Genomic DNA, 15,775 nt, shown 5'->3' with positions numbered 1-15,775 from the left:
CTCTGTTCTTCTGCAGTCGCTTCTGTGTGCCCTTCTGTATTGTTCAAAGTGATCTTTTTCTCATTTACCAGCTCCTTTGAAGCTTTTTCCCCAAAAACTAATTCCAAGTAATTTGTCAGAAGAATATATAGAGAAACTTGGGTCAAGATTTAGAGCCAGCAGAATCTTTGTTATGATCTTCAGTTCTCTGTAGCAATCAAAAAAACAATGTCCTACAATCAGTTTTACCCATTGATTTCTAATACCTTACTCATAACTGATGGACTTCAGTGGGCTAGTCATGATAATACAAAGATGATTAAAAACTGTATCTATTAATGGCATGCAATGTGCATATTTTGAAGGGCAAATCTGAGATCTGTAGGTCCTGCTCTAACAACAATGGTTATTCACAGGAAAGAAGAAATAGCTTTGTGTGTAGCTGTAAATAAAGATTGTTAAAACAAAGCAATTGTAGACCTATACTCTTTTCAGCAAATTCCATAGGGTAGTTTGTTAGTATCTCTAACCTCATTTACTGTAACTGCAACAGCAGGCAAGGACGACATGACCTTCAACTGTCCCCTTAGCCCAAATCTGATGGTGGGGCCTCAGGTCAGGAAACCATTTTTTCCAGCTCATTCCAGTGGGGCACCAACTCCTTTGCTGTTTCAGAATCCCTCACTTCTCCTTTTCAGTCATCAGTTCTACCTAAGGGCACATTACAGCAATGAAAATATGCAACTCTGTCTTCTGCAGAAGACTTGGCATTTGGTCAAAGGGCTAATTTTATCTTATCATGTGTTTGTGAAACATGAAGAAAAGTCAAACATATTTAGCATTATGGTTATAGTTTCAAATATTGTATATATGTATGTGGCCTTTTTCTATATATGTATGCAAAATATGGGTTAGAATTATTTCAGAATAACCTGAAGCATGTATAATTCTGCCCACTCACAAGCAAATGATAAAGGCACAAATATTTTCTGGCCGTGATGCAACTGAAACTGTTCTGGGGCATCTGCCTACTGCCAGGTCAAATGGGAATTTCAGGAAATCATAACTGTGCCAAATAATTTACTAAATGACTGGACAATCATTATGTTAACAGGTTTCTAATAGCTGTTTTGCTTGTGAATAAACTCTTGGAGGTCTAGAATAAATCTATACAATCTAGGGTCAATGCCCTTTTAATTCTCTTTTTCTTGATACAGTTATTTTACAAATCTTATTAGCTTGTAAAACTGAAAGTCTTTCAGTTCTCACAGGATAAAGTTTTTGAAGTTCTACAATAACATGGAGAGGTATCAGCAGTCTTTAATAATATTTCTGTTCTCCTTGTGCCCTTGAACTTCCTATGCTTGTGGGCATTGATGTACTTCGCTAAATTAATTGAAGAGTATCAGTAACAATAATGTTACTCATAGTGTGTGAATGTGCTTGTTTATGTACAAATGTGTATTACCAGATCAGAAAGCTAAAGCTAGTTTACATTGAGTTGTAATGTTTTGATGTAGGAATCATTAACATAATCTACCTTAGTGGAGGCTTTAGGAAAAACAAATTGCAAATCCATGGAAATATTTATAGAAGACTTGGCCTTCCGAAGCTCCAGCATTGCAGGTATTTACAGGATTGTGTCCTGCTTCTGAACTCATTCTCCCACATACTCCATCGTTTTTTTCTATACCTTTTTCTTAGTCTAGACAGTGGAAAGTTTTTTGGACAGGATATCATTCCAAAAGCTTCATGTAGGACATTGCAAGTAGTTGGCTTTTTTCTCTGCTACAGCAAATGCAAACCTAAGGGAGGGGCAGATGTATTTTTATCACATTTTCTCTGTAAGATTTTTATTCTGATAGAGAATACTTACTCCTTTGTTCAGTGGTTATTATCACTGTTGGTATTGGAACAGATTGGGCCTATTAGAATGAGTTACCTAAGTAGAGGGAACTGGAATTCCAGGAAGTTTTGAAAGCAGGATTAGTCTTTCCAGTCTTGGCGTGTTAACACTGGAGATAAGGCCTCCGCTCTGACTTTCGCAAGAGCTTTTTCCGTTTGCCCATTGTACAGCAAAATGTGACTTCAGTTATGACTTGTTCCTTTACTAGTCTGTAATCATGCATATGAAAACTATTGTAAAACCCAACAACAATAAATTAAACACAAGATTGTCTTTTTATCTCAAAGTGAATTCTTATTTCAAAACAGACTTTGAAATGAGGTTGGAATATGTCCCAAACCACATCAAAGTGAATGTGAAGAGTTCACTGTCTGTCTTCAAAGTGTCTTTGCAGAACTACAGGCTTAGTTCAAGATCATGGAAGTGTTAAGAAAATGAGAAAATCTACATCACCTCAGTAGCTAAAACTGTAGAGTAATGGCTCTCCACAGCCTGGTTGTCCAGGTGGATAGTGCTGGTAGTGAAAGAATTCCTTTCATTTCAAAAAATAAACTTCACTGTTAGCTTGTGTTCACTCCATTGTGAGTAGCCTCATGCATAGAAATGGGTCAGATATTGATACTAACTGCTTCTAACAGCTCATATACAACACTTCAGTGTTTCTGGAAGCCGTCAAAATAATCATGTGTTTGGTTCATGTGCCAGTAAGTACTAAAAAAAATTCCTGCAACTTTGTAACAACATTTTAATCTGTTCTATCTGCTGCTGCTTTATCTGTGTTAGTAAATCACATTTCAGTTACTGAGAAAAGAAATAAAAGCAGGGTATTTTTATTTTTTCAGTTCTGATAAAGTGCTATTGTTCTTGGTAGTGAAGACATGATGCCAAACAAATGTTGATGGGCTTTCTCATGAGTGAGCTTCTGTACAGCACATGCTGAACAGCTTGGACTTGTCATAAGGCTTTCTTTCATGTCTTGTGATAGGTAAGAGTGCTTCAGAAGTTGAAGAGGCATTCATGGGATTTCCAGCATCATTTATTGAATTGTAGGCTATGTGTGTTGATAAAGTTGTTCTAAGTTGGGGTTTTTTAAGTAGATTGCTCAGTTTCAGAAAGTTCAGCAAAAATAAGTTAGTTATTAGTCCAAAAATGCTGTTCTGTGTTAATGTCGTTCACTGTATTCTGGGGGGACAAGGGGAGCTATAGGAAAGCGTTACTAACCAGACTCCCCTGCAAGTATCATGGACAAACCAGAATCAGTTGCTAGAAAACAGAATTTGTCTTCTGAAATTTCCTGTCATTGTTCAGGTTTTCCTGAGCATTCTTTGAAAGTCACCAGAAATGCCAATATGTTTGAGGAAATCTCACTGTGCTGTTCCGCTGTAAAGCGCATGTGTGTTACATCAGTAACAGTGCAGTTATGCAATCTGGAGCTTGATTCAGGCATTACTAGTTCTATATTGTAATTTTATATAGCAAGTTCACACTTCCATTTAGTTCAGACAATAAGCCATCCTTTTATTAAAATTAGGTTTAAAGGTTTCTGAGGATAATTTGTACATGAAACTATTTTCTTATGCTTTGCCTAGGCTGACTGGAAAGTGATGTTAAAGAAAAGCTACATTACTGTGCTGTATACTTAAACAATGTGTATGCAGTCAGTTACCCCTTCAAAAACAAGTTGTGTGGCTTTGTTATCAGTAAGAATCGTTTGAGGAGATGTTTGTAGATAGGACAGAGTTGCTCAAGCCTGTTGAAGATTTCTGTTGTCAAGCAATAGTCATCATCACCACAGGTGACAGTTTATTTCTTTACCAAGTGAAACATTGTGTAATCAGTTCATCAGAAGACTTGCATAGTTTATCTGGCTTTTGCCTTTAGCAATGCTTGTAGCATTTGCATTGAATCTTGCTTCAGCTGAGGCAGGTGCCATTGTCTGCTGATTTGTGATGCTGTTTCTTTTGCAAAACTGAGCTTCCCTTCCCATAAAGCATTTATTAATAGCAGAAGTCTAGCCTGTATTCTTTGATGTCTCTTTATTCTTTTAGCTCATTTAACTTAGAGAAACATTTGAGTCTGTTTGCTTTTAAGTAGTTCAACCTAGCAGTTCAACTGCAGGGGCTGAACTAACTTTCAGTGGTCATTTATATGGCCATTGAAAGTATATATACTTTCACATATATGTAATGCTCAGCTAATACTTTTTCTCACTAGCCTTTTTGTGTAACAGAGAGATGACGTAAGTGCTCATGTGTTGCATTAGATATCATAAAGCTCATGGAATACTTGAAGCAAACACTGAGAAATAATTAGCATATAATCAGCCAAAAGTCTGGAGCAGGGGCTCCCTCCAGACATATCCTTGAAACCAGGGTCTTCACACAAGGGATAGAAATTAGTTTCTTAATGTAGCTAATAGAATAAAGTTATGGCTAAGCAGCATGCTCTGTAAAGACACATACGTAACGATGAATCACTTACCTCCTTTGTTTCAGTGTTAATTATTCTTAGGCCTTTTGATGTGTACTTGGGTTCTCAATAAATTAAATGGAGTTTATGCAATGATGTGGAGCTCTGCACTTGCATAGCGTTCCCATCTTACAGCAGTGAACAGTGGTAATGGTGATAATTCATCATTAGGAGAAAAGTTGCTCAAGATAGGTATTCATGCCATCCATCTTCTGTGACTGTCAGTGCCTAGGACTATCAGCTGAATTATCTTGGCATTTTTGCTGCCCTGTGTAGGAAGCTCCGAGTATAAGGTAGCATGATTCAGCTGTGTTTGGTGCCCAGTGGGTTTCTTCCCACAGCTGGCACTCAGCTCTGCAGGATCCCTGCATTAGAGGAAAGTTGCTGTGATGTGGAGGGAGACTGGTATTTGACACTCTGCCAGTGTGGGATATGCCACTGCAGTGGTGGGTAACCTCGTGCTTCTAGTAAGCGTGGGTAAAACCCTTTTCAAATCTTCATTCGTGAAGTCAAGCCATGATGATGATGATGGTGGGTAACCATGTGATGAGGAAAATAGGTAAAGTAGGAACTTGACATGTTTGCACCGTCAGCAGCGAGTTTGCTAGGTGCAGTATGGTTCAGTGCTTGAGTAGAGCACTGCTCCCTCTCCAGTTAGTTGGGTTGTTCCCAGAAGCTTAAAATGCTTTTGAACACAAATGTGTTGGAAGCAAGAGTTTTTATGAACATATGTACAGGCAGTTCTAACAGATGCTGAATGCTCTGTCCAAGTTAGGAGAATGCTCAAGGTACAATACAGTACTGCTACAGTACAGCTTTCTTGAAGTCTCCCCCCAGGGGTAGCTGGGGAGTAGTGTGAATAAAATTGAGTAAGGAACTTCGGAAGGTTTAAAACTTCTCAGGTGCTTTGTACTTTCCCATTTTATAAACCCAGCTTCATGATCCAAACAGGGGATTGTTGCAGGCCTGACCTAATCCTGTATCTGGTGAGTTCAAGGAATTGAATTTCCAGTATTATGACATTTTTTTTTCCTTCTGTTTTTGCAGATCCCGTACTCCAGGTGCCAATACATGTGGAAGAGTGAGTCTGTTGCCTTATCTCATTTACAGCTTGATTGATTATCATGATGTCTTGAAATTGGTTTAATTTGAACCTAAACTATGTTCTAGAAAAGCTGCATACTTTACAGAAGTCAGTTTAAGGTGCAGATACAGAAAGGATATAATTAGCTACATATAATTCTGCTATTTTTAGGGCTAAAAAGAAGCATCTTGGCTGCACTGTTGTCTCGAACCCTTGCTCAGGTTCTGAGATCAAGGGTGCTGACTGTGCCACAGTCTTTACTGAGCAGCTGTGAAAATGACAGAAACAGCTTGGGAGTGATCTGTGCTCATTCCTTCAAATAAAAAACTAACAATGATAAAGCATTGTCAACACTGTTATTGTTAACAATGATAAAGCATTGTTAACACTATGAAACTCCAACCATTACCACTACCAGAATCTTCAGATGAAACCCTCGAGCTGTTATTTCAGACTAGTTCCTCCAGCATAGCAATCTCACATTTAACTAGAAAATGTGGGGCTTTACCTATGTCTCTGAAGTCAGAGTCTTTTTTGTAGTCTGTTTTTGATGCTGGGGTCTGGGTTTGAAGCGTGTCTTCTGTAGTTTGGGATGGAGGGAGGATTGCTTTCTCAAAATTACGTGGTTCTGGCAATTCTTTTACTGTTCCTTGCCTGCCTTATGCTGGTTTTGTTAATTTATTTGCTTTGTTTTTAGTTCTGTGGCATTTTAAAAGCATACAGATCTCCTTTAAAAGCATATAGATCTTCTTTAAAAGCCTTCATCCTGTTTGCCTGTGTATTTGCCTGCCACGTTGGGATCTTTGCATTTTCAAATGTATCAGTAATCAGTTGATTCATTTCAGAACTGATACATTGTTTCATTTTCACAGCTAATAAATGAAACTTCAAAAAAAGGATCATATAAAGTAAAAAATCTAGTGTCAGATGAACTTCTCTGTGCAGCCAGTTCTAACCATAGATGCTTTCCTGTTCTCTGAGAAGCACAGTACTTTATCATTTGTAATTGCTGCTTAAATCTTAGGCCAGCATTTCTTCCTGACCCAAATGATGGCAGTTTGTACACACTTGGTGGCAAGAATAATGAAGGCTTGACTGTAAGTATATTTTTGTCTTCTATGATAACGTTTAGAAAAGTGCCCCAATCAGACTGACACGATGGATACTCCCTGAGGGAACCTGGTGCTTTCTTGGAGGTACTGGAAAGTTTTCCAGGCTTTTGTGCTGTTTAATACAAATGTACCAGTTTCTTGGAAAAGCTTGATCAGAGCAGCCAAAATCCAGCCTGTCAGTGTTAGGATACAAGTTTTTGGAATGAGAGTGCCCTGTTTTGTGTTGCTAGCACCTTTGCAGGGTGAAAACATACTTCATTAAAGTAGAAGGTTGCCATCTTTCTTGTGATCATCAGGACATAAATTTGGCTTGAAAATATCAACACTGCTCATGTGTTTTCCTCTTGTACTATTTTCTGTAACTTGCTAAAATAATGATGACAAATGAAATTTTTGCAGTATTACCTAAATACTGGATTATCTCTGTATGACTTGATGGGAAAGGTGCACCCAAAGTAATACAAATATCTATCATTTTCACCCAAATGCTTAATTCTTTAAACCCATCTGCCAAAAGGCTGGATTAGTGTGTGTTCTGTGCTGACACCTTTAGATACTCTTATAAGATTTAGTAAGCAGAGACAGAAATGCTGAACCCTTTCAGAAGAGTCACCGGTCCATGTGTAACCCATGGATAGTAGCTCACATTTGCTTCTCTTATTTTTAAACTTTGTGGGGATACTGGGATAAAATACTTGACTTCCCACAAGACTCTCTTCTCTGATTTCCCTTAAGAAGTTTAATATTAAGTATTGTAGTATTTACTAAACCACTCCCCTTATCTCTGGGTTTGCAAAGCATGGCCTTGACCTGAAATTCTGCATTCTCAGGCACTGCAATAGTACAAACAATAAAAACCTGTCACTTGAGATTGATGAAGTTTTCTGACCATCCCTTTCTGTGAACAAACATGACAACTATCACACCCAATGTGAATGAGCTTTTATTGTAGTTGGTTGGTGTTTGCTTTTTTTTCCACTAGAAACTTCCATTTACTATCCCAGAGCTGGTGCAGGCATCTCCCTGTCGCAGTTCAGATGGGATCCTGTACATGGGTGAGCTCAACTTTTATCTCTCTTAGACTCTTAAGATGTTCAGCAACTACAAAATGTCAATTCCCACATAGACTGCATGGAAAAATGCTTTATTTTGGGTATTAATGATGGTTTTTCATGAACCTTTCTAATGACAAAATCTGATTAATATAGAATTCCATTACTGGCTGAAGATCAAAAACCAGCTACTTTTCCTGAAGGACAAAATAGCTTTTCTAAGCAGTGATTAGCCTGTAAGGGTGGTTTTTGTTTCCCAAGATGCTATCTCTCAACAAAATATGACTTCTAATTAAAATCATCTTAAGCTTACAAATATGATTTGACTGCGTGACAATTGTAATTAAATTAGAAATTCCATTGCAAGACAGTTACACATCCTCCGTTATCTGAGATACAGTCAGCTCAATTATACTACAAATAGCAACAAATTTATGGCTTATTGTCCTGACTAATTCTAATTGCAGATGGATTTGCAGTTCTTACTTATCAGAGCAGTAAAATGTGTGAAGGATAAGGATGAACTTAGCATTGGATTGGTTTTGTTTTTAATCTGAAAGGCTGATACCTACTTCTGCTTCTCCACTTTGTGTCTCTACAGTAAAGGAGTGAAAAATGTTAATTTAAAGCTTCTAACCACAACACGTGTTTTAGCATCAGAGGAATATTTAAGGCCATGGCTCATGTGGTCTTGAATGGGATCTTAGGGTTACAGTCCTTAACTAAAGGCATAGACCCTCTTAATTTTTTTCTACTTACTGCCCTTCAACATTAGCACTTCAGTTTCCTCTTCTGCTAGCTCACTCAGAACTCTATCACAGTTTCAGTGTGAAATAATATAGCCAGTAGTACTTACTGTTCTAAATATTGTATTTAGGATTTCTTGTCAATATTTGGGATTTGGCCAGTAGTGCTAAGTGCTGAAACTGAGCCTGGCTATGAGAATTGTTTTATTAAAAATGCTTTATTCATGCTAAGTTTGAGCCTACCAAAATAAAAAGAAGCGTGAGAAGCTTGGTGGAAGTGCAGTTTTTCCAACTGAACGTTAATGTGGCTTGAACTCTGATTCTAGGTAAAAAGCAGGATATTTGGTATGTGATTGACCTCATGACTGGAGAGAAACAGCAAACCTTGACTTCCTCATTTGCAGAAAGTCTTTGCCCATCAACATCCCTCCTGTATCTTGGGAGAACAGGTCATACGCTTTTTTATTCTACAGCTTAGAATAAAATGTGGTGTTGTCATTGTACTTAAAGGTCAGGCTCATAATAAAGAACCTTGTGATCAGGTCAGGTTTTCAAGTTTGTTTTTTAAAGGAAGCTGTGTAATTTACAGTTTTAGGCTGCACACAGCATTATGAACTCTCCATAGCACAGAAGGATACTGGATCTTTCTAAACTTTCTCAGTAGGCATGGTCCATGATTCTTCCTGTTGACTGAGTGGCGTTTATATTCTGTCTAACAGCACATTCCAGTAGCAGCTGGGAGCCCAAGTTTGCTCTGTAACATACAGCTTTTATAAAAACCATTTAAAGAAAATGGAGATCCAGCATTTCCACTGAAACTTCAAATGTGGCATTCTAGATAATTGTTAAAATCAGACCAACACCATGTAGGTGTTGACTAGTAAAAAAGAGGAGGTGTTACAGACTTGTTCTTTAATCTCTGTATTAATGTGTTCTTTAAGTGTGATGGCACAGTTACACAGCATGGTATGCTGAATTTTAGAATGCAGAGTTTGGAAATGTGTAAAACAAAGTAAAACAGAAGAAGCTGTTCAGTAAAACCATGCTGGTAACATGGGCAGTAACTGTCTGAGGGGATTGTTCTGAGGTTCCTGTAGATTAGTATGAAGGGATTGGGTATTGTGGCCTTTAAGAGCTGTGAAATGTTTGTTTGTGTTGGGAAGATGAAATGCAGAGAGCAGGAAGTGGTTTGTGATGTTCTGAAGAGTGTCTCAGATTCGAGATGATTGATTCTATTCTCTCATAGGTTTTTTTGCTTCACAGACTGTATATTTTTTAACAGAGTACACGATCACAATGTATGACACCAAGAAGAAGGAGCTGCGATGGAATGCCACCTATTTTGATTATGCAGCTACTCTGCCTGATGAAGACATAAAATACAGTAAGAATTTCATTGCTGTCTTTCCATAGACACAAATTGGGCTCTGGGGTTTACATACAGGCACAAGTATTGATTTATTTTTTTTCTATAATTAGTAGGTCAAGCTGTCTGGTTGATTCTCATGCAGTTGATGTGCATCTGTCAGGCTTTATCCTTTATGTGCTGTAATATCTAGGGCCTGTTAGGTAGCTTGAGGTACACTGAATCAGTGAAGATACAGCTCTTTCAAATGTAGTGAAAAGTAGCAGGACAGGAAGCAAACCTAAGGTGTGGTGCACACTTGGAGGAAGCTATTGCAATGCTATTGCACTGTATGGAGATGCTGCTGCATTGCAACTGAACTTTTATCAGCCTAATTCTGATGACTGAGTCACTGATCAGCTATTCTTTTGCAATACAAAGTGAAATGGACTCATAGTTAACATAAGGCTTGAACTGTGACTATGTATTATTAACACGGCATGTCTGCAGTAATTCAGATAATCTCCTGTATATTTGTATATTGTAGAAATGTCTCACTTTGTGTCTAATGGAGATGGACTGGTGGTGACCGTAGACAGTGAGTCTGGGGACGTGCTGTGGATTCAGAATTACGCTTCTCCTGTGGTAGCTTTTTACATCTGGCAACTTGAAGGATTGCGGAAGGTTATGCACACTAACGTAGGGATTGAAACACTGCGGTACCTGACGTTCATGTCTGGGGAGGTTGGACACATTACCAAGTGGAAATATCCTTTCCCAAAGGAAACAGAGACCAAGAGCAAACTGACGTGAGCATGAATATTCTTGTTGTTCTCACAGTCTACTTGCATGAGCTTTGTCATTAAAACCCTATTTGTATACATGCAGTTAAGGATTATTCTACAAGTTTCAAAATGGTGAAAAGAATACATAAAAGCAGCTCTAGTAGTTCTCCAGCTGCTATTTTATATCATATTTTGATCTTTTACTGTCCAAATTCAGTGACAAAAAACCCACCTATCATAAATTTAGGATATGTTCATAAAAAAGGTATGTTCATAACTTCTGTTGATATTCTGTGTTGAACAGTTTGTTATAATGTGGAACAGGATTGGTTTTTTATAATGTGAAGCCCTTCATGTTATAAGAAATGTGCACAGCATTTTGGCAAGTATCAGTGATTGAATAATGCCGAAATAGGACTTGAGTTGCATCAAATGAGTAGTTGTGAATAATCAACTAATAACGCAGTCATAATAACAAGAATGGCTTCATACTGCAGCAGTACTTCAAACAATTTTACAGATCCAGGCTTTTCAAGTTACAAATATTGATGATTTGAAAAACTCCTGCATTGGTTCTGCAGGATTGTGTTGCTTGAGGGTTTAGCTCAGATGGGAAAACATCCATTTGTCTACTTCTTTCTAATCCTTACTGGTGTTTTTTTTTTACAGACCAACTCTGTATGTAGGGAAATACTCCACAAGCCTGTATGCATCGCCATCAATGGTGCATGAAGGAGTAACTGTTGTGGTAAGTTGGAAGCTGCAGGAGTTGAATTGACACCTGCTGAAAAGTGCCTTTACTGAATTTGTGCTGTCCTGGCTTTGAAAAATTACTGAAATGGAAAGATACCTAAAAATGTATTAAAAAAGGACAACTTTCCCATAATAAAATATGATTAAAATAAAAGATAAATCACTGAAGGCTGTACATCTACAAGAAATTTGGTTTAAAATTGCAGATTGCTATCAAGAAATGCATAGGGAATTCAGTATTTTATGAAACGGTTAACAGTAGGCCTTAGAATGCATGCTTGTGTTTCAGAAATCATTTCAAATCCTGTTTAACTTTTCAAACAAGAGAGTCTCATCTCCTGGGCAACACATAACTTAGGAGGTCTAATGATCAAGGCTGTTGGAGCAGTTGCCAAGGGTGCAGTGGCAATATGCACTTACATTGGCTTTGCTGCCAGTTATTTTTGTGTGCCCACCAGTCTTGACCTCCCTTATTTAGGTGCCTATTTAAATATTGTAGGGATGACGTGCTTCCTTAATGGTAACCCAGTCTCTCTTTCTAGCCCCGTGGCAGTGCCATACCCTTACTGGAGGGTCCAAAAACAGAAGGAGTCACAATTGAAGACAGTGGGGAATGTGTTATCACCCCCAGTACGGATGTGAAGTTTTCGGGCAGGTTGAAAGGAAAGAGCAAGCTCCACTATTGGAACGACTGGCTGTTAATAGGTACCTCTGTCCCCTTGGTTTGTGTTGCTGTCTGTCAGACTGTTCCAATCCAAACCTTGGAGATGGTTTTCAGCTGCTTTAAATCACTCACAATGAGTGCCTGAACTCAGGCAATAATTACTGAATTCTGGCAATCGTTTCTAATTTATCTTCATTTGCATATGAATTAATGTCTTCAAGTATACCCTGGATACTGTTTTTCTCAAGGCCCCAGCTTTATTCAGTGTGAATTTTTTCAACTTTATAGCTGCTCATCAGCAGAGATGCTGAGATCAAGGATATCTTTCTGAAAAATGGACAATGTTTTATTTCAACAAATGTGTTTTATTTAAAGGGCACCATGAAACACCGTTATCTGCCCCTACAAAGATCCTGGAGAAATTCCCAAGTAACTTACCTAAGAGGCCTGAAAATGTGATTCCAGCTGACTCTGAAAAAGCCACTATTGAAAAGGTTTGTGTTGAGAGTAATCATCTTACTGGATGGTAGAAGAATATAGAGGAGTAGAAAGAAAGGACTTTGCAGAAGGGGAAGGTTTCGTAAGGAATTTCATGCACTTAGCACATAGAATCACTGACAGGATGATGTGTCATTCCTTATTTCACAGTTAGGGCTTTCAGCTGCTTTATTTTCTTTCACATGCAAAACTTTCTTTGACTTTGGTAGAGTTAGAAATCATTAAAAATGATTTAGCAGAAAGACTGGCATGTAAGTGCTCCATTACCCATGAAGATACTGAGCTGACAGTGCTTCCTTTGTCTTTTAGGTGATTGATATCGTTGAAGGTTCCTCCACAGAAGTGCCTCCTGATGTTCCAAAGGATATTGAGGAGAAACCTGCTCGGCCTGTCCCTCGGCCAGAGGCTCCTGTGGACTCCATGTTAAAAGACATGGCCACCATCATCCTCAGCACCTTCCTGCTTGTGGGCTGGGTGGCTTTTATCATCACTTATCCAATGGTAATGCTGATTCAGCTTGATGGGCTTTAGAGTTTGAGATAGTTGCTAACATTTTACAACCCAAGAAATGGTGCAGGAGTTAGAAAGTAACACACTGCAGGGTTTTTTATCCCTCCCCACAGAGGCTACAAATCTGATGTAACAGGCTTTTTGTGTGTTACTCTTTTCATGAAGATGGTCTTAACACTCTTAGCTTCACTCCCCTCTTCCTCACCTGAATCACCATCAGGTTTTCTGGCTTTTGGATCAAAACCTTTATCCATCTGTGGTTTAAAGTCACTCTAGTAACAGCTTTTGCCAAGCAGTGCAGTTTCTCAGCTTTGCAGTGGAAGTGCAGAATGAGACTGAAAATGTGTCTGTGAAAGCTCCCCAGTCTGCTTGGCTGATAATGTCCTAAATTCCCCCTTACCTTTTGGATGTAGCTACCTCAGTAGCTATAGAATTACCTCTTGTGCCATTACTGTAAAAACCTCCCTTCACTTACATGACTTGAGATCCTTTCTTACAGAATGTCCATCAGCAGCAACAGAGGCAGCATCAGCTGGAAGAGAAGATACAGCTCTTGCAGCAACAGTCACTGCCCTTCCGTGGTCCCAGTGAGATGCCCCCAGAAGCAGATTTCTTGGACACCTCCAATGGACGCACAGAGAGCTCAGCTGCCAGCACACCGAATGTGTCCCCCAGAGCATCAAACCATTCTGCCTATTCCAACATCTCCACATCTGATGTTGGGAGCTGCCTCTCCACTGAGCAAGAAGATGGAGGTAAAGTTGATCCAGTGTCTTTTATTGTGGTTTCTGATTGCCCAGACTGTATGACGCTGCAGCACAACACTTGAAACACTGATGATACTTCTTAGAACAGAAAGCTGAAAAGGACCAGCAGTCTCATGTAGTCTGACCGCTTGTACACACAGTGCTGGTGTGCCGGGCCATGCCATGGCCTGACCTTCAGCAGGATTATTTGCTTTAGAAACTAAACACCCAGGTTATAACTACCAGCTAAGGGATTATATTGTCCATGGCAGTTTAGTTTTATAAGATGTAGCCACTCCAGAGAGGATCATTTAAACAAAAATATGTACTATTATGATTAACTGGAATCAAGAAATAAGGATTATGCAGGACCTGCCTTCCTGACTGATCTTCCAGGGCACTCTCCAGGCTCATCAGGGGAGCTGCTGGTAAACTGACTTCCATAACTGTCAGCAGCATTTCCTACACTTGACAGCTGTAAAACTTCCTAGAGTTTGTCTGCTGAGAACCACCCATTTCTTACACTGTCTTGAGACATTTACCTTTCAGACCTTATGTCAGGTGCTGTGTACAGTGTGTTTGACACTGGATGTTAGTCATTTGGTCATCACAGTTATTTGACTGCTCAGTGTGGGTACCAAAATGTAGATGTTCAATCTGTGTTGATCATCTGTGCTGTTAAATATGAGCCAAAAGGTTTTTACATTCTGGTCCTGAAGGATGTGCAGTTGTAAAAGCCTGACTTGACCCATATGAAACCAGTTCCTGTTTCTTGGCTTTTGTTCAGATGAAGATGCAAACAGAGTGATGGTTGGCAAGATCTCATTTAACCCCAAAGATGTACTGGGACATGGAGCTGAAGGGACAATTGTTTACCGGTAGGAGACAATACATGTATTCAGCATTAAACAGATCAATAAATGTCTTATTTGCATTAGGTCTTTATTTTAAATAAAATATCCCTACATATCTAATAGGAACAAATATGAAACTTTTTAAAAAAGTATTTTCCGTGTGTCTGGAATACTTTCATGCAGTGTTTCTTCACGAGCAAAAATGACTGTTCTTCACTTAGAAATGTTTAATGACCGAACGTACCTGTTTCCAGCATGAGAAATGCTTTAATGTGCCTCTGTAAACATCTGTTGTCACTTGCTTTGAACTTGCCGTGTCTACAGAAAGTGCAAAGGGTGCTGTGGCTTTCCTTCCTGCTGCAGGGGGACGTTTGATAACCGTGATGTTGCGGTGAAAAGAATTCTTCCCGAGTGCTTCAGCTTTGCAGACCGTGAGGTGCAGCTGCTGCGAGAGTCGGATGAGCATCCCAATGTGATCCGCTACTTCTGCACGGAGAAGGACCGGCAGTTCCAGTACATCGCCATTGAGCTGTGTGCTGCTACCTTACAGGAGGTAAGAATTTGTGACAGCCTTCTCCTGGAAGGCCTTCCATTTCCTTTAGCTTGGGGTGCTGAAGTAAGTGCCTGCTGCAGGAGATGTTCCAGTTACTCCCACCATCACCTCTGTGACAGTTACACATTCTTGCACCAGGGGTGTTTTCAGACCTGTAGAAAGACACCTTTCTACTCATCCTCCCTCTCCTGTCAGCTGGACTTTGAAAACTCTTGCTTTTGGAGTGCAGGGCTATACAGAATTCTAGTGCTGAATGACTGACAGTTTAGAGAGCATCACCTTCAGCCAGAAATGAAAGGTTCTTTTCCATGTGTTACCAGCTAGCACAAGTTACCCAATCTCTTCTTTTTTCTTTGTGAGGGGTACAGACTTACTACTAATGCAGAGGGTAACAATAAACGATTCTGTGGCTGAGTCTCCTGTTTTTCTATTGTCATGTATAGTACGTCGAGCAGAAGGCCTTCAGTCACCATGGCTTGCAACCCATCACTCTCCTGCAGCAGACAACGTCTGGTCTTGCGTACCTGCACTCCCTCAGCATTGGTAAGAATGCCTCTTGTTACAGTACTGGATGGGGAGCGTTGTCTTTCTTGAACTTACTTAAAAAAGAGAAGCTGGTCTGGCTCTGGGGGATTTATTCAAGCCCAAATAGTGTTGTAGAACCACCACTTAGTGCTGGCAGCAGTCATGTCTGTCCTCAGATACTGCTCTTGTCCTGT

The 15,775-nt window shown here is 39.4% G+C and overlaps 1 protein-coding gene across 2 annotated transcripts in view; it reads left to right on the top strand.

Annotated features, from left to right (window-relative positions):
- ERN1 (endoplasmic reticulum to nucleus signaling 1) overlaps positions 1–15,775 on the top strand; it is a 32,181-nt gene that overhangs the window by 12,370 nt on the left and 4,036 nt on the right. The window contains exons 3-16 of one of the 2 annotated variants that reach the window (XM_034067450.1): positions 5,402–5,435; positions 6,463–6,535; positions 7,533–7,605; positions 8,675–8,797; positions 9,631–9,732; positions 10,241–10,502; positions 11,148–11,226; positions 11,774–11,936; positions 12,271–12,389; positions 12,703–12,894; positions 13,403–13,658; positions 14,437–14,527; positions 14,867–15,056; positions 15,500–15,599. In XM_034067450.1, the coding sequence (XP_033923341.1) occupies positions 5,402–5,435; positions 6,463–6,535; positions 7,533–7,605; positions 8,675–8,797; positions 9,631–9,732; positions 10,241–10,502; positions 11,148–11,226; positions 11,774–11,936; positions 12,271–12,389; positions 12,703–12,894; positions 13,403–13,658; positions 14,437–14,527; positions 14,867–15,056; positions 15,500–15,599 (1,857 nt within the window). Of the gene's footprint in view, positions 1–5,401; positions 5,436–6,462; positions 6,536–7,532; positions 7,606–8,674; positions 8,798–9,611; positions 9,733–10,240; positions 10,503–11,147; positions 11,227–11,773; positions 11,937–12,270; positions 12,390–12,702; positions 12,895–13,402; positions 13,659–14,436; positions 14,528–14,866; positions 15,057–15,499; positions 15,600–15,775 lie in introns of those variants that run through there. The other variant, XM_031046364.2, reaches the window with a different exon arrangement.

The sequence above is a fragment of the Melopsittacus undulatus genome, chromosome 11 (genome assembly GCF_012275295.1).
Source record: "Melopsittacus undulatus isolate bMelUnd1 chromosome 11, bMelUnd1.mat.Z, whole genome shotgun sequence".
NCBI classification, from domain to species: domain Eukaryota; kingdom Metazoa; phylum Chordata; class Aves; order Psittaciformes; family Psittaculidae; genus Melopsittacus; species Melopsittacus undulatus.
This window is presented reverse-complemented; position numbering and strand designations above follow the sequence as displayed.